Genomic DNA, 25081 nt, shown 5'->3' on the forward strand with positions numbered 1-25081 from the left:
TGGTTTTCGGTGAGAGATCTGGTGCTGTCTGCGTAGTGTCCCATCTCCCACACGTGTGCATTAAAATCATCATTTGACTTGACCCGGCCGGACCAGTGTTGTTATTTGGTTTTCCTCCTGTATCCATCCCCAATATTTTGAACTCATGACAGTATCCAACCTGGTACTAGCAAGGTGTACCTAATAAAGTGGCTGATGAGTGTATTTAGTTCTTTTTTTAAGCTAATTTTTTCTAAAGTTATTGATCACACTTTAGTTTGCTTGCAGCCATATCTTAGTGTCTTAAACATGGCTCAGTTTCTAGGTTGTAAACAAGAACTGATAATGCATACTGAATACCAAATATATGGTCATATAATATGTGCATATATCAGCAGACAGTACATAAAAGCAGCAGTAAACAGAGCAAAAAAGTAAAGAGCCCACTTTCACAGACTGAAAGTCACAGTTTTATTTCAGGTATTTCACAGTGAAATATAAATGTGAGGTATTTCAGGATTTAAACAAATGTGTGTTCACTGAACAGCTACAGCTACAATCGCTTAAGTAATCAGACATTACAAAAAACAAACAAGTCATATTTAATAGAGCAATGGTGCAAAAGCATGTAGCCAAAGAAAGTATCAAAAGAAAATGTAAAGTTTAGATGACACTAATTTTAAGTCTACAGATGTTTGGCAGATGTGCCTTTTCATTGTAAACAGCGACTGGTAAGTCCCATTCTGAATGATAATCAAACATTTTCATTGGTGATTGATTTGTATGCATTTACAAATATGTAACAATGAGATATTCACATTTATCACTTCTATATTTCAACTTTGTAATTAAAAAAAAAAAAAAAAAGAATATAGAAACATGTCCCCACTGGAGAGAACCGAAAGCTGAAATAAGTAAATAAATCAAATACAAAAGTTTAAACATCAAAAAGCATGATTAGTAGTTAAAGATATATATTTTCTATATAAATCTATTTTTGTAACAGTAGAAAATGGAGAAAATATAGATGTAAACCACCTTGTCATGCCACGAATGCCACCACAGAGAAAAGCTGGATTTCCTGTGATGCTTCGGCAATTTGATAAATAAATACTGAACAATCCTTCAACATCCACAGTTTGGGAGTTTACAAACGGGGGATGTGTTAAATTAGATGAAAAGAAGTCTCCCCGTCTTTCTGACTGTGTAGAAGCTGCAGAAACTGACAGCTGAAATAGCGACCTCAGTGCCCCCGGTTACAATTCAGGATTCCAGGAGCGCCGCTCCAATCCGCCCAGCAACTGCCGCGCTGTTGGACAAACTGTATGCCTTTTCACTGGCTTGGAAACTCAACTAGTTTCTCAAGTTCTGATGCTCTGGAGTACACGGATTACAACACGGGCCTACTCCCATTTCTTTGTTTTTTAAGAGTATTCACAAAGATAAAGCACATATAATCTTAAGATGCTCAAAGTGAGGAGAGAAAATCTTTCAAGCCCCCCTTCTTGGTGCCCTGGTTGTCCTCTCGCTGTAGAATCTTGCTTAGACGTCGGACAACCCAGTTTCTAATTTTAGGAGGCTTGGAGGAAGCTGAGCCTGAGCCTGATCCTGAAGTGGTGGTAGTGGAGGTGGAGGTGGAGGAGGAGGAGGAGGAGAATCTGGAGAGAAGGAAGAGTTCATTTAAAAGCAAGCTATCACCAGAGACACGATCCGAAAAACGTGGAACCAACACGTGCCGCCCGCACATCTTGTTCCGTTAATGCTGACTTAATAGAAACTCAATCACTCAAATCCCAACATGCCTGACACATCACTGTCTCATATGTCTGCAGCACCAACTAAGTTTAATCAAGCAAGGCTGTAACTAAACTTTTGGCTCTGTGCATATTAGTAACAGCAAACCAAAATAAACTTACCTAGGTGTATGAGCAGGCGCCCTGTCCTTGCCAGGAGTCTTGGGGGCATTCATGTTGGATCTGCTGGTTGACTGTGGGGTTTTGTGCTTGCCAGCACTCCCTGGTGTGTTGTGGGTCTTAGCGAAGGTAGCTATAAAATCCCTGTTCACCCCCTTGTACCTGGATGTCTTATTGCAGGCATGGCAGGTGGCCATCTGGGATAAGGAGAAGGAAAGGAACATATCCATTAATAATGCATGCTCTGCGTCTACACTGCGCTCATACACAATGAGGTTTTGAGGTGAAGGCATACAAGGCATCCCCAGAGGAGTACTTGGAAGGAAATCCGTTGAAACTTCTTGTGTATAATTTCAACAAATTATGTAAATCCTAGAGAGGAAGGTGAAGCTTTTTGTCATTCTAGTTATTATTCTTCATCAAAACTCACTATTTCCGCAGTTTAATGGCTTTCTCTGGGACGCACAACAGTTTGGTGTGGACTTGGGCCTGACTGGCTGTAATAAAAATGGTGCACATGCCACAGGTGACGCAGGCCAACCCGCAAGCCTCACAGATGTCAGGGACACGTACTGACATCTCACAGCTGAGGAAAAGTTTACAATGAGGTAGAGGAAGCTTACTCATGACAGGAGATTCACTTAACAGCTGAGGCTCTTCCCACTGGCTGTGCCAAAGATAATTTTACCTATGAACATTGCAGGATGGGAAAACAATGTGTTTAGCCTATGAGACGGCAAGGTGGGGCTGTTGCCATGCAATTTCACCTATTCAGGGTACACAGCAATGTGGAAAGCTTACAACGGGCAACAGATCAACTTTGTGCTCAAGAAAAACAAAACTGTACTAATGATTAAATTAGACGCACCATGCTCGCATTCAGCTTCATATTCTTATTCTCTGATTTAAAGGTGTAGCTGTGCATGATTCACAGATCCTATCAGAGCTGTTGGCTAGTTCTTTTAGTTTAACTCTATAACATTTTTTCCCCTACAACTTCTCTGATGCTTGAGCTGAGCCTACTGTTTTATGTAATTCAAAATAAGACACACTGCATTCAAATAAAATATAAACTCCATGTAAGGCAAAACAAGAAGCAGGAAAGTTGCAAGGTAGAACTACAGGTCAGGAGATCCTCGCAATTTAAGACAACATACATACTAACTCTTGGCCTATGACTGTGTGTCCAAGTGAAATGGTGCATGAAACAGCAGTACATGTCACGGTGTGCACACAAGCTGTTAATAAACCATCAATGATTAATCAAATAAGTTAAGGAATCATAATGTGACTGGGACAAACTGATAAAAAACAAAACAACTGGCTGCTATGTAAGCCACAATTACTTTATATATACTGTTCAGGATTAGGCAGGACTTCTTATAAGACACCACAGGATGCACTGATCGATGGTAACAACATAGAAAATCATCCCAGCATCATGACCCTGCTATAATTAAAAGATATACCATTTTTTTCTGCTGTTTTAACAAACGTCAAATAACTTCAACTAACTCCAGCACAGGAAAAATACAAATCTTGAACAGAAGAGCCATTTACACTTTTTTTTCCTCTTAAGTAAAACTTTAAAGTAGCAAATGCAGTGCACAGTGTTCAATAAAAACACAATGTCCCTCTAAAACCTAAGCATAAAAAAAAATCCCAGTAGTGACAGAAGCTATCCAAAGTTGCCACAACATTAGAACTGGTTTGAACAGACCACCGCTGCAGAGGTCAGCAAGTCTGAGCCAAACTGTTGACAGTCCCGAATGCTGATGAGATGGAAAACTCACCGACACAAATGTAGCCATTTCAGATTCTGACAGGTGTCTACTGCCGAGTGTTGGAGAGTTGGGTTTCAGTGAACCAGCACTAGTGAGTTCTGGGTTCCTCTTCGTTTTTACCGCACCGTTAGAGAAGTGTTTACTACAGGAGCCTGCAAGTCCCGCTTTATAGAGACAAAGCCAAGCAACTGACCCACCCATCTGTGCATAGGGGTGTGGCTCAATGAGGACTGACCAATGCTCTGTGAAGCAGATGGACTAAATAACCCCAGACTTTCTCTAGAGGATGGATCGCAGTATTACTAGTGCTTTTGATCAAGTCTATTTGTTAACAAAAGAACCAAACTTAGAACACTTGCATTTAGTAAATACTGCTAAATAACTGATGATTTAAATGCTGTTTATTATTTACTTGTACTCTAGATGTAATGTGAAACGCTTCCAATGTTCAACAGAAACCTCACAGAATTTTGTGTTAAAGCAAAATAAAAAATGATATAAATAAAAAACCTGTACCGAACAGGAGTAGCTTTGCATAAACACACCTAACATGCAGCAATTAATAAAGCACAATAATAGTGCACTATAATCATTATTTCTGTTTAAATAAATGTGCTTGGCGTGGCCCATCATGTCATCTGATTGACATGACGGGCTGGATCTGATTGAAATAAGCCATTTTAGGTAGTTGATTTTGGGTCAGCATTTTAGAAATGTAGAATTTCTAATCTATGCATTGTATGTGGTTTGAATATGAAGATTTTATTATTAATGGTATTTGAGTAGCCCTGTGATGGACTGGTCACCTCTTCTGAGTGTACCCCACCTCCCGCTGTATGACAGCTCAGACAGGCTCCAGCCCTCGATGGACAGATGGGTGGATATCTCCTAAACTGCAGTTATCTTATAAGGAGTCTAAAATAAATGTAGAAAGGAACATTCAGCAGAGAGAGGACATTCAACAGTGAAAGTATTCTAAACTTGGAATAACTGGTGCTGTTCAGTAAAGTAGGCACACAAAGTCTGGAGTATCTATAAGCAAAGTAATGCACTAATATTAAAAAGGTGCAGGTGTATAAAGATGTTATACTGGAACTAGTTTTGGGTCACATAGAGACATTTCAGACAAATGGATAAAATAGTTATATTAGTTTTGCAGGAAGAATCCATCCTGCTGTTTCCCCTCAGGCCAAACAGATTAGATCTGATTAGTTATGAATTTCGTTTTCACAGTTAAAAAATTTGCATGGCACAAACCGAAAACAATATTTGGTTGGAGTTGGAGTGACTGACTTTTTAAATAACATAGTTTTTTGCAGCAATGTAAAATAGTTCATAAACACTCCTTGCACGCAGTTGCATCATTACTGTGATACACTTGAATAGAGGGTTGTAAGCTTTGGCAGATTCTTGGCAGTGACCTCCAATCGTGTTTGAGTTACGGGATGTGAAACCGCCAAATTCAATGTGGATAGTTCCAGTTTTAACCTCCTCCTATCCACTTACATAAATGTTGTGATGCGTACTGTTTGCTTTATTGCACTTTCATATAATCTTTCCATCAACACTTCCTGTTTCTGCAATGATCAAACAATTTCTTCCCATACATCATTAAATTTTTATCTAACCAAATCTTAACAGGGGGTATGGGGGTATATCATTAAACAGAAAACTAATTGCTGTTCTGTTATAAATGATATAGCTTCAATTGTAACACATGCTGTAAGTAATAAGAGCTGGGGACATTTAGGTGACAACGCAGATTTTAGTGTTTCAACTTTTGATGACTATGATTACTTCAAATGATTACTCCAGAGGAAGGGAGGGGGTGCACATAGTTAATGGTGGGCTAGATCAAACACACACAGACAGCTGGTTGCAGATGGATGTTTACAGCTAGGATGACCTCATGCTGTTTATCCTCTCCTGGCCTCGCTGTCATTAGCCAGCTCGAATGAAGCTGATATGACAGGATCTAAAAATCTTTCCCTAATAAAAAAGTGTGTGCATGTAAGTGGACAGCAGAGATGCTAATCAGCAACTGGAAAGTGCCTAGGAAATGACGCTGTCCACTCTCAGACGACAGTGACGGTAAGGTTGTTGCATAGTGATAAGAGTGATAAGAAATCATGACAACCTAAAATGCAATCCCTCTAGTCACGTGTACCCGTTTAATTTACGCTAATCCTTCGACATGCGGCGTATGCACTTGCAGAGCCACACGTGAATCGGTGGCAGAGAGAGATCTGATTTCCTCATCTTGGCGTTCTGGCAGCAGACGAACCAGCGTAGTGGCCAACCAAGCATAAGGCTAATGTGGATAAACAACCACCTATATACACCCCAAGGGATATTAAGCACATTTTATTTATTTATTTGTTGCAAAAAGTAAGGTTCCTGTTCAATTTCATGCCATGATTTTAATACTTGCCAGGAGTGTGTAATTGCCTCTAAACTATGCAGTCTTACAGCGGCTCTTTCTGCATATAAAAATAATAAAGTGAGCAGCGAGCTTTCTTTCCTTTACCATATTCACATTGTGTTTTTGTTTAACATGAAATGCGAGCTAAAGCAGACAGCCGCAGTAGCATATACACTCAACCTTGATCCCCTACGCATATATCACGGCCGTTTAGCTCCGTCAGTCACGCACGGCGCATGGGCTGTCAGCGCCTGCTGTTCATCCTTTCAGTCATGAAGAAAAGACAGCGTGCAATTGTTTTAAATCATTTTAGATTGATAGCGGCATTTATTTAAATCTCCTTTCTATCATTCCAAAGACCGAATAAAGCTCAAGTCATGGATTAATGCACAATTTCCTGAACCAAAGAACTCCAGGTTTAAGTTACGAACGGTATAATGGTTTGAGCTTTAAATGAGCAAAAGGACCGAGAGATAGTTCACAAAGGTGAAAACTCTCAATTTAAATAACCGGAGATCAATGAGATCCTGCAGCTCTAATTCTTGTAGTTCAATCTCTGGCAAGCTGACTGTTGTGTGTAACCCAATACTGTGACAAATGAGAACAGGGAGTTTAACATTCTCTGAGTCTAAAACAAAAAATCTAATAAAATAATCTGCCAGAGCTTTTGTTTTCTCTTCCAGAGCATACTGTACTTCTCTCCCAGCATACGACAAACATTCCTGCACTTTGCAATTGCTCATTTTCATGATTATAAGAAGTAGTCAAAATTTTTTGCAAAACACACACACACACACACACACACACACACACACACGAACACACAGAGAGCCACATAAATCAATTCTGCAGATGGACCTTCCGCTAATAATAGCCTCTGCTCCATAAATACCTCCCTTCCAAGCTTTCTCTCTGCTGTCAGAGGTCAGCTTCGGTTGATTAATCTGACCTCAGCAGTGCAATACTGCCCAAGAGGACGATGATGAGTAGAGTAGCAGAGTGAGTCACAGAATGAGGCGCCTGTTAGGACTCCTAAAGTAGAAATATCAGTCGTATATTTGTTTATAAGTGCTAAATGTTGATCGTGTGATGAGACGTTCCTGTTTTTGTGAACATCAAAGTATGATTATCCACATACGCTGTGTGTGAAAGTCATTCGAGACCACATCAATACAACACAATAAAGCTGAAAACAGAAGAGCAGTTGGGGATCAATACGAGGCAAGCAGTATAAACTTTCCTCTCGCCGTGGCCTTGCTCTGTGATTGGGTGCATGCAGCCACTTAGTCACACTGTCTGGAGGCAGGCAGGCTGGTAAATACACAGACACCTGATCTGAATGCAGAGCTCCTACATACTGCCATAAAAACATATCTGTTTCTCTCTTTCTTTCTCGCTCTCTTGTCAGTGATAAAGGTCACGTTTTATCCTGCGTCGCACAAGCCAGTCAGCCTCACGAGCCAAAAACAGCAAACGCCGGGAGACAGCTTCAAAGATGTGAAATGATGGTTTACCCGCCGTCCTCAACAAACTTATTTCCAGTCAGCCAGATTAGATAAAGAAAAAAAAAAACATTCTAACTCTTCATAATAACTCCCATATGAGTTTTAATCAACATCTGCTGCCTATGCTAATCTGATTTCTAATACTCCAGAGTGAAAAGTGTTTGTAGGTTCTTTTAGATATGGAGAGGAAAATAAACTACAGTAATGTATAAAGTCTTGAGGCATACCTGATTTATTTATATTTTGCTTCCAAGGTGCCAGACTTTCTTGTAACTTTTAAAGTGGTCTTGAGCAATAGTTCTGCAGGCTTTCAAGTGTCTTTCAAAGCTTTTCTTTAGACATTTGCTGTTTTTCAGCCCATTCTAAGAGGACTGTTTTCTTATTTAATAAGCCACTTAACACTGACCTATGAATCTTTAACACAAGCAGCTAACTCAAGGGATAACCCAGTGTTGCATCTACACATAACACACAGCAAAGAACCCAAACTGTAGTTTTAGGCACTTTGTCACTATCACCCCGTCACAAAAACACATGGCAAAAATGAAAATCTGGGATATCTTGGCATGGTGTGCAGTGTGTCCTGACAGAAGAATCCAGCAAACATGTGTCACAGGACCTGAGAGATCCATCTGGACATTCACTTAAATCTATCTACTGTTGACCCTTAACCTGGATTGGAAATGGTCTCAGTGGAAGGGTGGCTGTCAAGAAGCCATTCTTGAGGAAGGGGAACAAGGAGAAAAGGCTGAGGTATCCCAAATTACACAAGAACTGGACTGAAAATCAGTAGCAACAGATCTGATGGAGTGATGAATCCAAACTTGAAATTTTTAAATTGTGGTCAGTAAATGAATGGGATTATGCAGGGATTATGTTACTTTGGGAAATATCATACAAATGTTTATATTTCCCTTTTTTCCTTTTATTTCACAGCCTTAAATGTACGGGCTAATTACCCCGAATGTACAGATCATCTGTAATCCTTCTTTTCTTTTTGTTTATGTGTATAAAAGAAAAACTCTTATTAAAAAGACACTGTTTAAATTGTGGTCAGTATGTAGGGAGGTGGTTATGAGAGACGTCCAACAGTGAGTGTCTACAGTCATCTGTAACACACGGTGGAGGTTCTGTCATGGCTTGGGGCTGCGTTTGAGCCAGTGTGGTTGGAGATCTTGTCAAAACTAGAATTATGGAAACAGAAAAGTACCGTCAGAGTTTGCTAGACCATGAAATATCATCTGGAAAGCATCTGATTGGCAACGACTCCATTTTCCAACAATACATGATCCCTTTAAATCCAGGTATCCCAAACATACTGCTAATGCAATAAAAGCATAGCTGGATATAAAAACGCATAATGGAACACCATCAATCATGGACAGGCCTACCAACAAAACAATATTATTAAAGCAGCATGAGAGACAGAGAACAGAACAAAAGGCAGCCAACATTCAAAAAGAGCTCTGAATAAATAATAAAAAAAATAAAAAGTGACAGAAATACTTGTCAAAGGCCCTCAGACATTATCTGTTGAAGTTTATGCAACCCAGGCAGTACACGCTTTTAATATATTTATAAAATCATGCAGTTCTGAGTAGTTTGAGAATACAATAGCATCTCACTTCCTGATGGCCTAGAGCTGTCTGTATTTGTAAGCTTAAAACAAACAAACAAAAAAAAGATCTTACCACAGAGTACAGTCTGCATTTAAATTTACAAAAATCTTTACCTTGGAGATATATCTCAACCCATCAGGCTGTTCAAAACACAGGTGAAGTTTTGAGGCTGAGGAATAAAGAAAAGAGCCCAGAGACAGATCTGGATTTAGAACTCTTCCCTGATTATTATAGAGATGACGAATGGCTGTACTTGGCTTTACAGAAGACATGCAGCGAATGCCATTAAGGCACACACGTGCTGACAGATTCAATTTCAGAAGCCGTATAATTCAAATGCTGGTGAGTGAGGATGCGAAAGCCGAACAGAGGGAATGCCAAGTTCCAAAGCAGACTTTTTAATAGTTGCGTCAAGACAAAAATGAAGTGAGGCTAAGGCGGTAATTGAGAGATGACATGCTGCAATGGTACCACCTTAAGTTCTCTATATGGGCTTTATCCCGCATGTGTACTCAACTACAGACATGATGACAGTGGAGAGAAGAAAGTGTGGATGCTTAAAATAATTAAACTGTATGTTACATTATGCATATTTTGGTTTTCATTTGCTCTTCAAGGATGTCAGTTCAGCTGGCATCAGCTTCCCATGATTCCTGCCATTGCTGCGTACAGTATGTAGATGTTAACATATTTCAAATCCTTTACTTAAATACCCACAAGAGTGAGTGATTCCACCTCCCACTGTGACTCCTCTGTTTGTATCTAAAAAATGCTTTCATCTCTAAGCATCTCTCTTTCCCAATATTTTCCCCCCTCTTGTAATCCTGCTCCCCCTCAGTGGAGTCTTTTCTGCTCCCTGACAGCAAACAGGCAAAACACCAGCTAGACATCGCTGCCTCCTGTTTCTTGTCATGGCCTCAAGCGGCACATTTTCCACTAAAGATAAATGAAAGCGAAATGTGGTGAAGACATGGCCAAGAAAGGAAGGAGAAATGGAGAAAGCATAATGTGAGAGGTTAGGTTGTGGTTGGGTAGATGAGCTGAGGTAGAACTTAACAGAGAAATAACAAGAGAGACTGGAGTGTGTAAAGGTACGAGGATAAGAGTTGGTCAGTGAGGTCAAGAAGAAGTGGTGACTTAAAAAAATCACAGATTTGAGTCGCATCAGAAAGATGGCTCCGTGTGCAATGTGCCAAAAACGGAACCACCTATGGTCTGTCACTTTGCTCCTCCATATCTGGGTTATCTTGTATTCTGAAAACGCACTGAATGAGAATGACAGAGGAAAAGCACATTCACTAAATGTACCTATGCACCTGTCTTAATAAAAGGACCAACAGAAATATTTAATCCTAATCTAGATATGCACTAATCACCCGAAAAAACATAAAAGCACAGAATACATTTTCCTTGTGACAAGCAACTCTGATAGGAAGTCTAAAACTAAACTCAAGGAGGAAGAAGAGAAGAATGCAGGAGGAGAATAGGCTATTCTTCGCTCCATTTAGGGTCTCTGCTTCTTTTGTGGCGCTGCATGCAACCTATTCCCAGATCCACTGCTGGATAACCCGCTCAGCACGCATAAACAAAGTGATTTATAACAGCACTAAGACACAACTTCACAGGGCTGAGGAAAGCCTGTCATGCACTGGCATCCACCACAAGGGCAGCACATACACATACACACACACACACACACACACACACACACACACACACCCCAAACGGCAATAGCAATACAGTGTGAAATCAAGGGGATTTACACCCTGGAGTATAAACGCTGCGAACCGCTTGTGTGCATGACTATAAATTTGTATTTATTGGTCCAGTGGTCCCTTCTGATGTTTGCATGCTTACATTTTAGCTAAAAAAGGTGCTCTTTTAAATTTACTGCAAAAATACACTGTTTTAAGGCATGTGCATTGAAAATGGCACTTATTACAGCAGGGTGCAGCATGCATATAGGGTGGAGCATGCATATAGGGTGCAGCATGCATATAGGGTGGAGCATGCATATAGGGTGGAGCATGCATATAGGGTGCATGTTCAGAATTATTCACGCTGCTTCAATGTTAAAGAGTTTAACTGATAATTCATGCAAAGACTTTCTAAACGCAGCTAAGTAAAAGAAATGCAAATATGAAACTATAAAAGATGGATAAAAATATTGACATTATTGACAACAAATCTCATCCACAAAAAGGCCCCGTAATTGTTCTGACGCTTCTAAAAACAATTGAGCGCACAAGAGAAATGAGTATCTGCATCTACAAATAGTCATACGCTGTTTTAAATAAACACCTGTCTCCTGCTCAAGATAAAAAAAACACACAAAGGTAAATTTACACAACAGAGTTACGTGGCTGACCGTAAGAGGAGACTAATATACTGTGTACACAGCCATAACACTTGACTCTGGCCCACTGAAATGAAGCAATTAAATAATGAAACAACAACAACAGGTGCCAAATTCAATGGTCACTGTGACACATTTTCCCATTCTGTGGATTATTTTTCATGCATTTGAAAAATAATGAAATAATGATTCCCCTATTATCTTCTAACTATGACACCAAGTGGATGCCAATCTTTTTATCCAAGCTCGTGCTGAGCCCCTCTTCCTGTCAGAGCTGCTTTGCTCTTTTCACCAGCGTTGTGTCAGGGAGGAAAAGCAAAGGAAGCTTTTCACATTCCACCTCTTATCGTCACTACTCTATCAATGTGCATTTTAAGCATATCAACTTGCTATCGCCCTTTTACTGAGCACAAGTGTATCATGACCCGCATGTGTGGCTTGACTTGCTGGCTCTTGAACCTCCAGTACATTGGGCAGGCTAGTGACCATGAAAACAGAGGTTAAAAATACCTTGGAGGACATTCTCGGGGCCGTATTGGTTTACGAGGAAGTCATGTGATGGACAAACATCCACACTGTTCATTGTGATGATTGTTGACAAATGAGTCGGCGGAAATGTGAATAATGGCGGCTCAATGTCTTTAAGAGTGGCCTTCAGTATAAAACACACAGCATAGTTCTGTTTAGCGAAGAGTTTAATAACAGGGGAGCCACACACGCTTAAGGACAGGATGTCTGGGACTGATTGGACCACATGTGTGACAGCACATCCATGATCCCACGACCCATGAATCTCCTGTTCCACCACATCTCAAAGGACTTCTATATTGGCTGACATGCGCTGGCTTCGGAGGCCATTTAAATACAGTGAACTAATTGTCATGTTCAAGAAACCAGTTTGAGCCTGATTTGAGTTTGATTTGAGCTTTTTAACAAGGTGTAGTAGTTCTTTTCAAGCTCCTAAGACTACCACAGACACTACCACAGAAACCTACACAGACATTGTGCCCAGTCCTTTATTTATTTGTTATTTCATCTAACAAGTATAGCAAGTGCAGCTTGTTCACCTTACGATCATGTTGTGTATCCTTCCTTGATCCAGGATCTGATAAATCTCTTTATCAGACCCCCAATCTCACCTTCACAACAGCCCTTAAAAGTAGAAGTGCTGCATTTGAAATTATGACACAAGGTCCCAGCTCTTTTTGCAGTCCATGATTTGACTCCTTTCACCTCATCTACCTGCCTTTCTCCCTCTTGCCCCTTTTAATATTTCTAACTTCATTCTGCATTTATTCCTCTCACTATCTTTCTTTTTTTTAAATCCTGCTACCGCTCTCATTCTCTATCTACCTCTTAGCCCTCAGAGTCAACAGATACAAAGTGGAGAGTGGGTTCAAAGTGCTTTGTGTCGTGAATACCTGCATACTAAATGAACCAGACCAGATTTTAATGATGCAGCAGCATTTCCACTAAAGCTGCTCTTCATTAGGCTGATGTCAGATCACTAGAGGGGCTCTTCAGTGCTATCACCGGTGTTGGGGAAAATGACCCTATAGCTGCATGCTCCATCACTAGCTTCCTCATCTAAATGGGTTTATCAGTAGAGTGGGTGTGTGCTGGCCAAAATCTGTTCTTACATTTTATTCTTACTCGGTGCCATCCATTAAGAGGACAGACAAAGGGGACCACTATAACAATTTGGGGGAGGGCTGTGGCATGAACAGAGTGAATGTTGACAAAGCACTCTCTAGCAACATTAGCTCTTACAGTTAAGCCTAATGGGACCACTGTAAGGCTGGAGCAGTAAGTGGAGCACCATAATGATACCAGACACTTTCTGTGGAATGAATACTAATGACTTCATCGATTTAAATGGGAAAAATGGCTCAAAAAATAGATTATGAGACAATGCAGGACTAGTTAAGTTATAATAAACTGATAATTCCTTTTCTTCTTTTTCTTTTGCATCCAGGCTTCGGCCTTTCTTGTGGAGTCTTCCTGTACTCCATGTGTCTGTGAGATTTCTCTTCAGGTAATCAGGCTCTCCCGCAGTCTTAAGACATGCATGTTAGGAAAACTGGTGATGCTAAATTGGCTGTAGGTGTGAATGAGAGGATGAACGGTTATCTGTCACTCTGTGTTAGCCCTGTGACAGACTGACGACTTGTCCAGGGTGTACCCTGCCTCTCGCTCTACAACAGCTGGGACAGACTCCAGCGCTTTCTGGATGAATGGAGTGTAGATCTCCCCTGGCTCATTTATGCTCTGAGGTCAATAATAGCTACAGAATAAGCAGTCAAGTCCACACTAAAGTCCAAGTGATAATTAAGAGAATACAATCATTAGAATATGGTGGGTAATCAGAAGCGGCAGTATTAGCAACAATTAAAAAAGACACATTGCACCAATAAATCACATATCAGCTGCTATCCCAAATATCACAAAATAACTACTGACCTTTAGTTTAACACCACTACAGCTGAGGAAACTGTTCAGCCTTAATGCTGGGATTATTTGGTTAAACCAAGTGAAGACTCAACGTGGAGAAGCATGCACCATATAACCAGAACAAACTCCCAGACATAACCAGAGGTGTGCTCTGCTCTTTTAAATCCATGTTTGCCATGCGTTGCTTCCTTTTTTGGAGAGATTTCTTTATATCTCGCACTGCACTGGACTCGTCCGTAATGTTTACTCTTGTGTTTAATCTTCCTTCCACTTTGGCTTGGTGCTATCTTATTTTTTATTCTTTGTAAATACATGTGTGCCTTTCTTTTATGCTCCTCGGGACCTGAATGTTTTATGTAAAGCACCTTGTGTTGCCTTGGTTTTGAGTTCTCACTTCCATTGTACTCCTGAACAATATGCTGCAGTGCAGTAAAACACATAATCAGGTGCTTAGATTTGTAGTTTGTTTGCCTTCTCACCAGTACCGACGAGGACTTCTGGAAGCGGCAGAGCAGATTTTTCTGCACCAGGCTGAGCCGTTTGCCTCTGGCCTTCCTGAGCAGGACACTTTGCACCCGTGCTGATGGACGCTGCTTGGGCCTCAGACGCACATGGTGATTGTCAGGGTGCAGCCACTGGCAACAGTACGGACACACCACAGTGTTGTGCAGCACACTGGAGAATTTTTGTTTCAGAGGTCCTGAAAGCAAATGAAAGACACAGATGATCTAAAATGTATCTTTTGAACAAAATAACAATCAAACAACCAAAAATTGCTGAAATGTACAGTACTGCATAAAAGTCTTTCGATCATTAGATCGGTCATTTGAATTGAATTGAACTGAATTGAAAGTCTTGAGCCACCCTCCTTTATGTCTTACATTTGCTTCCAAGTAACTAGATTTTCTTGTAATTTTGAAAGTGCTCTTGAGCAATAGTTCTCCAGGCTTTCTTAAGGTCTTTCAAAGTTTTTCTTTGCACGGTTTTTGCACAATACTATATGCAAGGGTGAGACTGGCCCCTTACAATTTAAACAACAAGCAAATGAGATTTATAACAGAAAGGTGACAGTTTGATCTTGGAATTATCATTTAATAGTCCATATTTCTATTTCCATAGAAAACTGTGATCTTTTTAATAGAACAAGGAGACTTTACAAAATTCATTTAGCAATTTTTTCTAACTCCAAACAAACACCACGTTACTTAGTTTGGGACGAGTCCTTGTGCTATTTAAGGAGAAAAGTCTGAGGAGCCTTACTAAATGGCACCACTCCCGTTTTATGTGGTTTCCGCTGGCATGGGTCTGAGAGTTTGTGTGTCTGTGAGTGTCTACGTGTGGGTGTTTGATTCCACTGGGCAGTCTGCTAGAGACAGCTGGCTGCCTCTGAGTATTTGGCGGAGGATTTAGTGAGTTTTATCAACCTTGACAAGCCAGTGACAAGGTCCTACTTACTACTGCATTCTGTGCGTGCTTATTACACTCTGGGGCAGAACTGATGAAAACATGCAAAAGTGAAACAGGAAGAAGAAATTTAAATGAAACGGGAGTTCGTTCAAGGACTCACGTCTCCGTGAACTTACCGTTAGCCTTCAAAGACCCCTGCCTGGGAAAGAGAAAGAGGAGACGAGTTTGAGACTTCAATTATAACCGAGTTTATGTCAAAACACAACAACAAGATCACGAGGCATCATTTTAATAATGTACATCTTGTATCTGTGCATTTTTAAAATACTTTATTTGTAATTTGACGTGCATATTCATGTATCCTGAAATGCTCCTCTCAATTTACATCACAACAACATCTTCTGTAACGCTGGACCAGTGAAATAAACAAGGTAAGACACAGTGTGATGGAAAATATTGAAATAAATACGTTTATTGCTTGCATATTTGCATAAAATAGATTTTTTGCAAACACACAAATTACAAGATGGAAACAATTTTTGGGGGCGGGAAAAAAAAAAGACTATCTATTCCCATTATGTGGAGTGGAAAACATGCAACCGGAAAAACAGGTCTCTCCCAAACAATACGGGGCAGCTTTCCAAACCAATTCAGTGGCTTCACCGCCCATGGGGCTGCCCCCGCTTCGGCAACACTCACAATGAGATATTTTAACTGAGCCACAACTAAGCCGCACTAAAATTAGCTCAGGGCTTAAATCGATAGAGGGACATTTATTGTCCGGCCGCACGTGTGTCAGGGACAGACAGAAATAGGGCTGTCTGTTTATGGAAAGGGAGGAGGGCACGCGGGGTCGGCTTTAATCTAGAATTGACCTACGGGCCTTTGCCGCGGCGTCTGGTGGCAGAGGTTTGTTTATATGCTCCGCCGGCATTCTTGACCGTGCCATATGCGAAACAGTGCATCGTACTGATGGATGATTTCAGATACAGCTGAGCACACTGTGGGCTTTGCAACATATCTGCCATCAGTCACTGCACAGTCTGAATCACTGTCTCTAGATACTACCCCCAATTTAATAATCAGTGACTGGATTAAGCTGTCAGATTATATAGACGACCTGTCGGCAGAAAATACAGGAAATGAAGAGAAACTGTATGAGGCTGATGTGGTGGATTGTTACTCTGTTGTGAAGTGATAATGACTCATAGACCTTGAACAATCCCAGAAATGCAGTTAGTTGTTTGGAAAGCCATTTAATCATTCTCCGCTGACATAAAAAAAAAAAAAAAAAAAAAAAATCCTTTTCAGGAAGTTAGTTGATTTACATTTCCCATGGTAGATCACATCACCACTATACACTATACATTTTGATTACAAAAGCAAGAGCTTTTTGTTGGCATGAGATGAAAGCAAATCCTCCAACAACCAGCCTGCTAAAAACAAGTGAATGACTCAAGTGTGGAAAAGAGGAATTTTTTAGGGAATTTTCTTTTTCTCCCTTGCCACAGCTTCCTGGATGAGCCAGCTCTCTGAAAGGCTGCACCGCAAAGACTGCTTCCAGTGCGCAAATCTTATTAACATACTTGTCATGCATCTCCTTTTAAGTGCATGCTCGGTTGTGGCGATAAACGCTGAAGATACGCGTCCTAAGGATGAACTGCTGACAGCTGGGAGATCAACGAAGCGCTAGAGGATGCAGTAGGGCAGTGAGGGGAAATTATGTGTCGGCTACAAGGTAATAATGTGATTATAGACAGAAGTGCTGTCTGAGGCATGAAATGAAAAGCATTATGAATATTTTATTGCTACCATCAGGGAAAACAACAGGGCTGCTGGCATATCTTGAAAAACCTTCACCGGAGATTGTAACTCATTCAGATATTTAGACACAAAGGCCTAGCACAGGTAGCAGCTCAGTCACAATCAGTCCTTGAAATACTCTAGAAAATGTGCCCCTCTACAGCACCGATTCACATGGTTTCATTCATCACCTGGACCTTACAGCGAAAGAGGCCAGCAGGTGCTTCTCAGTCTGAGGATCATTTGCTCCTGCTGAGAGGAGATGTAACAGGAGTGATACAGTATGAGAGGAAATGAGGGCAAGTGATGGATAAAGGGAACGGAAGAAGGAAAAAGGCCTTTAAAAGGTGGTGACAAACAGCAGGGAAAAAATTCAGTGACAAGTTTAACAAGACAGCGATGCGGTGCTTAGTGATGCTGCCCTACAGGAGGAAGACTCTGGGTTCAAATCTCCTGGTTGGTTGTAGTGCTGGGTTAGGGCTGGGCGATATGGCCTAAAATCAATATCACGATAAATTGAGCAGTTAACCTCGATAACGATAAATGGACGATAACCACCCCAAGTGCCAAAAAAACAAACGTTTAAACAAACGAATCACATGGTTGTGCTGCAGGTGGTGGAAGAGGTTGGTTGTGTTACCTTGACTTGACGCAACAGTCTTTTTGCAGAGTTTACATTTAACAATTTTTTGATCAATATCATCCTTGTTGAATCCAAAATGTTGCCAAACGATTGATGATGCATTTTTTTTGTTAACAAGCGTCTCCTCTTCCTCCTCCACCAGCTCTACCTCCGTCGCTGCTGCTTCAACATTTAAATCGTCCTCCATTTGTTCACCCGTGTCTCGTCTTGTTACAGGTAGCAGTGTTGCCAACTCCTCAGTAAGGAAAATCGCTATTGGCTGTCCTAAAAGTCGCCAGAAGTCGCTAAATGACATCATCGCCTAATTTGCATAATTGGTCATGCTAATATAATTGTAACCTACGTTGTTGGAGAGAGAAATAACATTGTGTTAGAGACATAAAGTGAGTAAAAAACGTCCTAAATGCATTTAGAATTTATTTAGAACTACAAATTAAATTTATTTTAGCAATTATTGTTTTTTTTAAAGTCAGAATTCCAACCCTGCTCCTTTATCCGGGCTTGGACCGGCAAAAAAGACCCGAAATAGGCACTCTGGTGGAGTTACTTTGTGTGTGTGTGTGTGTTTATAAGTAGTTTTAAACCTCGTGATCCACAAAACAGCATAACAGTAAAAGAAGAACTGACTGCGTTACAGTCAGTGCGGGAGCAGCGGCTTCGCTCATGCGCGATTCATTTGCAGTAGTAGAGTCATGTGACTCCACCCCGTCAAGTCTGTAACGTAGCACAGCGTCTTAAAGGGACATGAACATCGCCAACCTGCACATGCCTTTTCTTTTTTTTTTTAAATACCGAATTTACCGACATGGGCAAAATGACGTCGATGAGAGTCATAAATTTCGGTAACGATAAATTTTTGATATATCGCCCAGCCCTATGCTGGGTGATATGGAAAAAATATTTATCACGATATGAATTATTTTATATCACGATAATGATATATATCACGATATACCACCTGACCTGTGGTCATCTGGAAAGTATGCAGTCTGTAAACAGCGAGTGGAGAGGGTGCAGTCTTTGTTTTGAGTTACCGTAAAGCATGTCGCAAATCCGGGTGCACGTAAAGCAGCACCATGTCGCAAAACCACAAGACGGAGTTTCTTTGCGAAAAATATAATTTTTTTTATACTTTTAACTTTATGCAAGAGAAAATAGAGCCAGAGCTTATCTTTACATTTTACATGCTGTAGTGCCATTTGTGGGAGCATTTCAAGTTGCTATACCTCAATACAACCGTTATAACCCAAATTTTAATAATATGTATGCATTAAGTCCATAGTAACTACATAAATTGCAAAAAAGTGCAATAAACTACAAAAAAATTGAAAATCGTTATTGTTTTTTTTGTTTTTTTTTACATACATTTCTAGTTTAAATTTAAGAGGTGTATCCCTCAAAACTGTAAATACAAAAAAGTTGCACAAAATAGTTTCCAACCATGAGAAATTTATTTTGAGTGTCTTCATGGTTTTATTTTTGAGTTACACTAATTTTTATATGCTACAGGAAAAATGAAAATAAATATTATAATGCAAATTTGCAAAAAAACAGCATGTGCATCAAAATACACTATTTCCAACAGTGTAATTTGACTTCTAAGCATCCCAGAAACGATACAGAAAAGCATAAAGTCAAACATGACTTTTAAAAACACCAACATAGGGTTTGAAGGTAAAAAACTACATTTTGCGCGAAAATGACGTCACTTCCGGTTTCGGACAGGTAATGGCGGACATGCGATAGTTCGCGCTGACTTATATTCCAAGTAGGAAGTGTTATGAACAGCTGATCGGATCGGCAAAGCGTGTTTCTGGAATATTATGTTTTTGTTGCTGGAAGTGCTTTTTATGCAATTTTTGCAAAGCTATATGTGGAAGGAAACCGTGACCTAGGGCAAGCTAATGGAATAAGATGTAAGTACAGCTCCTACGGTTTCATATGCAAAAACAATTATTGCGCTACCTTAGGTGGTTCCAGTTCTACAGGGATTTAAAAATAGTTAGGCAAAACGGAGTGTGCCTGCTCCGACCGGTTGTAAAGGGTTAATGATATATTTTATGTAATAATTTATAAAATTAGGGTTAGAAACGATAGAAACGATAGAAGACAAATGGCACGATAGACACTTTTCTATCGTCCACACGATATATATCGTCATATCGCCTAGCACTAGTTGGTTGAATTTGAACTTCATGCCGAAATCCAAAGAAATGCATATTGGGATAACTGGTGATTCTAGAATTGATTCTGGATGTGAGCTTCATAAAGTGTTTTGAATAAATGTGGCTTTTTGAATTAAGCACTCGAGTGGTCAGTAAGAACAGTCAGCAATAGCTCGGCTCGACTCAATCAGGTGGTAATACCTAGGACCAAATATTTTTTTCGTAGCCACTCGCCCAGAGTTCCATGGGCGTCCATCGGCATGCCACCGATTGGCTAGTCAGTGGCGTCACTCGAGGACTCATGAGAGTGACTCCTTCACAAAAATCAAAACTGGCACTGTTGAAACGCAGCAACGAGGGAAATGGCTACAAAAAAACAACACTGTGGTAACCGAGTCTGGAAAAAAAGCAATACATGTAGCCTATGTCGTATACAAATGATGTCAGAGGACTTTCGACCTCCTTGCTGTAATGGCCCTACGCATATTGGAGTCAAGTCGAGTTGAGTAGGTACTAATGAAAAAGAGGCTTAAGAGAATGCAATCCAAGCATATCTGGATTACCCTTTAACTCTTTGCCCTTTGGATAATTCTTTTTTTTAATGAGAGGTTTATAATATTTCAGGCCTGCTTCTAGAACAAAATGACTGGGTGGGCATCAAAGTTCGGTGGGGATGATCTCTGCCTACACAGCTTACTGGGGCTGGGGCTCTGAAGAGGCTGAAGAGGTCCACACTTAAGAGGTTTTCTCCCGCTAAAAACACAGTGTCCAGATGACCAGAATCGACTTTCTGGGTTTTCCTTACCTTGATGATAGAGCATGCATCAAGAAATGGCAGATATGAGTTGAAATAAAAAATAACAAAAATGCTTTGTTCGCAGGTCAACTGGTGAACAAAAAACAAACAAACAAAGGCAACAAAATCACTGCTTCAAGCTTTCAAACAAGAGGGTTAGATTTCTCTGTTTACTTTGCAAATGTGGCATATAAGCTGATCCCAGGGTGAGCTGACAACACGTGGCTGATATCCTTCTACAAATCTACTTGTAAATCTAATATAGGGCGTTCTATCAAAAGCTACCTCAGCCTACACTCAGTTGCTGCACATCCAGAAGCCACTTTGTAACCCACCTCCACCCCAGCTCCTCCTTTCTAACTAACTTTATCAAGATCACATCTGTTGTCACCGATGCCTGCTCTGCTCTGCAAATCCTTATGCACTCCACATATTCACATGGAGAGGCAGGGAGGTCCCAAAACAGAGCCACGCCGCCAAATATAAACTACTGCAGATGGAAATATCAATCTTCTTTTGACTACATTGGTCCTGAATTAGGTTTGTTAGGCCGACTAAGTAGGTGATTTCTTTTGGGAATGTGGTACGTCACAGCCAAAATGAAGAAAACAATCAGAAGTTATTAAGGAACAATCATGCCTTGAAGCCCTCTTGCTTTCGCTATATATTCCTCCCACACTAATTACTCAAGAGTTCCACTAATATTAACCAACACACAGCAATTGCAGCTGTACTTCTAGACTGAAAACCATGTCAGGCCTGTGTGAAGATAATAAAAGACAAAACGAGAAACCAAAACAAGTTTCCAAATTGTTGGTCCAGCAGACGACATGCATATTTGTTTTGGTAATCAGAACAGTCAGTCAGGGTCTAGTTACCAGACACGCAACTATGATTACGAACTTACTGGAAAAAGCTTCACTAATTCAACAACGTGAGCCGAATTCAACAATAAGTGTAATGCCCCATGCAAACATACATACTAACTCATTCAGTCATCGGCCCGGCAGAAGGTGAAGACTGTGGTAGAAGGCAGTAACACCATCTCCTACAAATATGTGGAGTATGAGCGTATGAGTAATCGCGCACCCACGGAACAAACACTCCAGTGACGCATTGGCCTGCAGAAAGTAGAGACAGTGGAAACCCCCAAAAGAACACAGGGACATGGTCGTAATTCCTCAGGATTCAGAACATCAATGCACTCTGATCACGTACACCAATGTATGCTGACTCAAATATTTTCAGTTCCTCTCCTGTCGCGGGTGCACAGTTTGATCAATTGTGCATTCAAAGCATGCGTCTGAGGCTTTCATTCGTAGCAAGTTCCTTCCTGTATGCTGCCTCTCATATTATCACTCGGATCACTTAATTAGCTCATGGCGCTAAGTGTACATTTTGGCAGTGGCTGTTCATTGTGTCTTCTCTGCCAGGCACTTTGGCATAAAACCAGTGAGGTCTCTGAGTTACAAAGCCAAACATTTAGATTTGTGTCCTGCCTGCTGGACAGCTGGTCAGAGTTAAACGTATTCAAAATGTTCTCAAATACCACAGCTAATCATAGCCGGGGAATCTGGGGAACAGATCAATGTTATTAAAGCAGCAGTGGGCCCACACACATCCGGAAAACGACCCGGACTGGGGTTTTCACCATTAAAACCTCTGTTTTTCTTTCCATTCATGGTTCTGCCCACAACTTTCCTGGCTCAGGTAAGAGAGAAGACAAGCCAAAGGACACAGGGACATGGCTGAAACCCAACTAATGCACGAATCGCAGGAGTCCACACATATATGCAAAGTCTAAGGAACGTGGAAAGAGCCTACACAGACATATATGCGCATTTTAAAACATTTTAGATGCATTAATGCTCAATTTAAACCCTAATAAAGAAGAAAAGTCTGTACACCAGCAAGTGGGCACAGCCTGAGCGCGCGCGCACACACACACACACACACACACACACAGACAAAGGCTTAAGAGGATTTCTTTTGAAATTACTTCCACCTTTCACCACAACATGGCAATCACCAATGTCTGGAACGGCTATCAGACGCCAAAATTTTGAAGTTCAAGAAGTGAACTGTAAATGATGAAGAAAATCATAAAGTGGCCAGAATAAATGTGTTTAATTCTGATTGAAAATTCAAAGACTTAATTACAGGAATCTAATAAGAATAAGACACCTTGGGAATGCTGGATCAGGGCTCTGTTTGGGTTTGTTTACCAACCATACAAGGATGAGGCTGAGGCTTACATACTGCCTGGCTCTCCTACCCGATGATTAGAGGGACTGTCTGCACCACCACCACCACCACTTTGTTTACTTCCTTGTGCTTTGATTTCAGAGCTTGTTAGGAAGATGTCTCGAGCTCACCAATTAAAACCATTTTCACCAAACTGTAATTCATTTAAATTGAAACTATCACTGAGGCATTGCAGACTTGCCCACAAACACGAGCAGCCACGGCTGGGACTCTCACATGGGCTCATGTCCAGCTACAGTAAGTCACTGTTGTAGAAGAACTACAGCAGGCTACACTTGGAAAAGTACAACAATTCATGCTCCACAACTCCAACACTATTCACACCTGAGGCACCACTAAAGACCAACGTAAGCAGCAGCCACATCTTATTTTTAGACTTCACTGTATTATGTGTTTCTGCAGTTTCACTGTAGCCCACAGTGATCCGATTATCCTCGAGGTGACTGTAACACAAAAAGTTATAAAAAGGAATGAAAGCACGAGCACATAACCCATTCTCATTTAAATTAACATGTGAAAAAAGAATGAGAATTAAACAGTGGCTTAATATGTAAGACGTCAGAGCTCAACCAATCCCAAAACGATTGACAGGACAAAGCTATAGTTCCTTATAACTGCGAAACTATAGCCTCAGTAATAAGGCACTATAGTGGGGGCTACAATCACAATTTGTTTTCAATTTCCCCCAAAATATATATGTATTTCTAAATAAACAATAAAGATATTCTGAAATTATAGCTCTAATTCTAAAGCAATGACGTCATCGACGAGCGAGAAACTTTCCCGGTCACACTGAGCGAACATCTCCACCTAGAGTCCACTTTCTGGCATTACAACAATAAAGAACTGCAAGTAAAATATATTTTTAAGTGGTATTCGTGTTTGGTTATAAGTAAAGTATCTTACATGTAGAAGCGAGATAACTCCGGGCAGCTATCCTTATACAGCAGAGAAGCGTCCAGCAGAAAACTGTTTGATTTTTTTTCAGGAGAAATCTCCATTTTTCTGATGATGCACGTGAGAAAACGGAAACTCTCCTGCGAATACAAATAAAAACTTCCTCCGTAAATGATTAGCCGGCTTAACAAGTAAAAAGTGGAGACTAGACGGGCGTCCTTTACTCTACAGAAGAAGCTGCCGCGGAACGACTGTAGAAAATGTATTAATTCTCATCAAGTCTGCATTGAGCTAACTAGCGTTCCAGTTAGCCACCTCCGGTCGCGAGATTCTGACGTTACTTGCATTGGATTATGGGAAACGGAGTAGTTAGGGCGCGTATTGATTTCAACACCATTCTCTCATTTGATAATGCAAAAAAAGAAGACAAAAACTAAAAAACGACAATAAAAAAATAATCGCATATCGCTTGACACAGGGAATTGATTAAAATTCGAAGTTTTAAAGATAAAAGCTATTTAGTCTGAGGTATCATCAATGACAGCACTAATGGACCTGTTTGGAGTCAACACTTACTGAGTTAAATGTCATTAACTAAGGTAAAAAAACAAAACAAAAACCCAAAACGTAATTGCGCAAGTGCAGTCATCCCAGTACTGAACAGATACCCTTTGATGTCATCATTCCTTGAAGCTTATTGGATATCATGACTTACCAACGTTAAATGGCCATGAGATATGTTAATATCCCCTTTTTCTGTGTTCAGAGCTTACCAAAGCAATAGCAAACCTTGCAAAACCATGAAAGAAACCACAAATATATGCGACATGGATTCGGGTTCTTAACTCTGATAAAACTCCGGGTGGATCCAGTGAAATTATTGCACCTGCTCCAGAAGGGAATTCTGCGGGGAGAAAAGAGAGTCAGTGTGTGAAATTGGATATTTTGAAGCGGCAGAGGGGAGGAAGAATTTCCCCAGTGCGCACCTCTGGGTACCCTCCTACCACCGACATCAAAAGAAGCGAGCCGGTCGGTCAGATATAACGCTTGATGAACAGAACACAGACCGAAGATGA

At 40.6% G+C, this 25081-nt stretch overlaps 1 protein-coding gene across 1 annotated transcript; it reads right to left on the minus strand.

Moving 5' to 3' along the window:
- Positions 1–426: 426 nt before the first annotated feature.
- rmp24 (ribonuclease MRP subunit p24) lies at positions 427–24330 on the minus strand. The gene is made up of 5 exons (XM_005478637.4): positions 24015–24330; positions 15613–15635; positions 14509–14729; positions 1896–2089; positions 427–1637 (listed from the first exon to the last, which is right to left on the minus strand). Exons 1-5 carry the CDS (start codon positions 24107–24109, stop codon positions 1448–1450), a joined length of 723 nt encoding a protein of 240 aa, XP_005478694.1. The 5' UTR covers positions 24110–24330; the 3' UTR covers positions 427–1447.
- Positions 24331–25081: the final 751 nt, after the last annotated feature.

Source organism: Oreochromis niloticus, linkage group LG22 (assembly GCF_001858045.2).
Source record: "Oreochromis niloticus isolate F11D_XX linkage group LG22, O_niloticus_UMD_NMBU, whole genome shotgun sequence".
In the NCBI taxonomy this organism is placed as follows: domain Eukaryota; kingdom Metazoa; phylum Chordata; class Actinopteri; order Cichliformes; family Cichlidae; genus Oreochromis; species Oreochromis niloticus.

What these genes read in the sequence shown, in the direction of transcription:
- rmp24 (XM_005478637.4), bottom strand. Translation starts at nt 24,109, where the DNA reads ATGGAGATTTCTCCTGAAAAAAAATCAAACAGTTTTCTGCTGGACGCT. An exon ending in GAGTTATCTCGCTTCTACAT is followed by an intron (nt 15,636 to 24,014) that starts GTAAGATACTTT and finishes TCTCTTTCCCAG; the next exon opens with GCAGGGGTCTTTGAAGGCTA. An exon ending in GGGGTCTTTGAAGGCTAACG is followed by an intron (nt 14,730 to 15,612) that starts GTAAGTTCACGG and finishes ATTTGCTTTCAG; the next exon opens with GACCTCTGAAACAAAAATTC.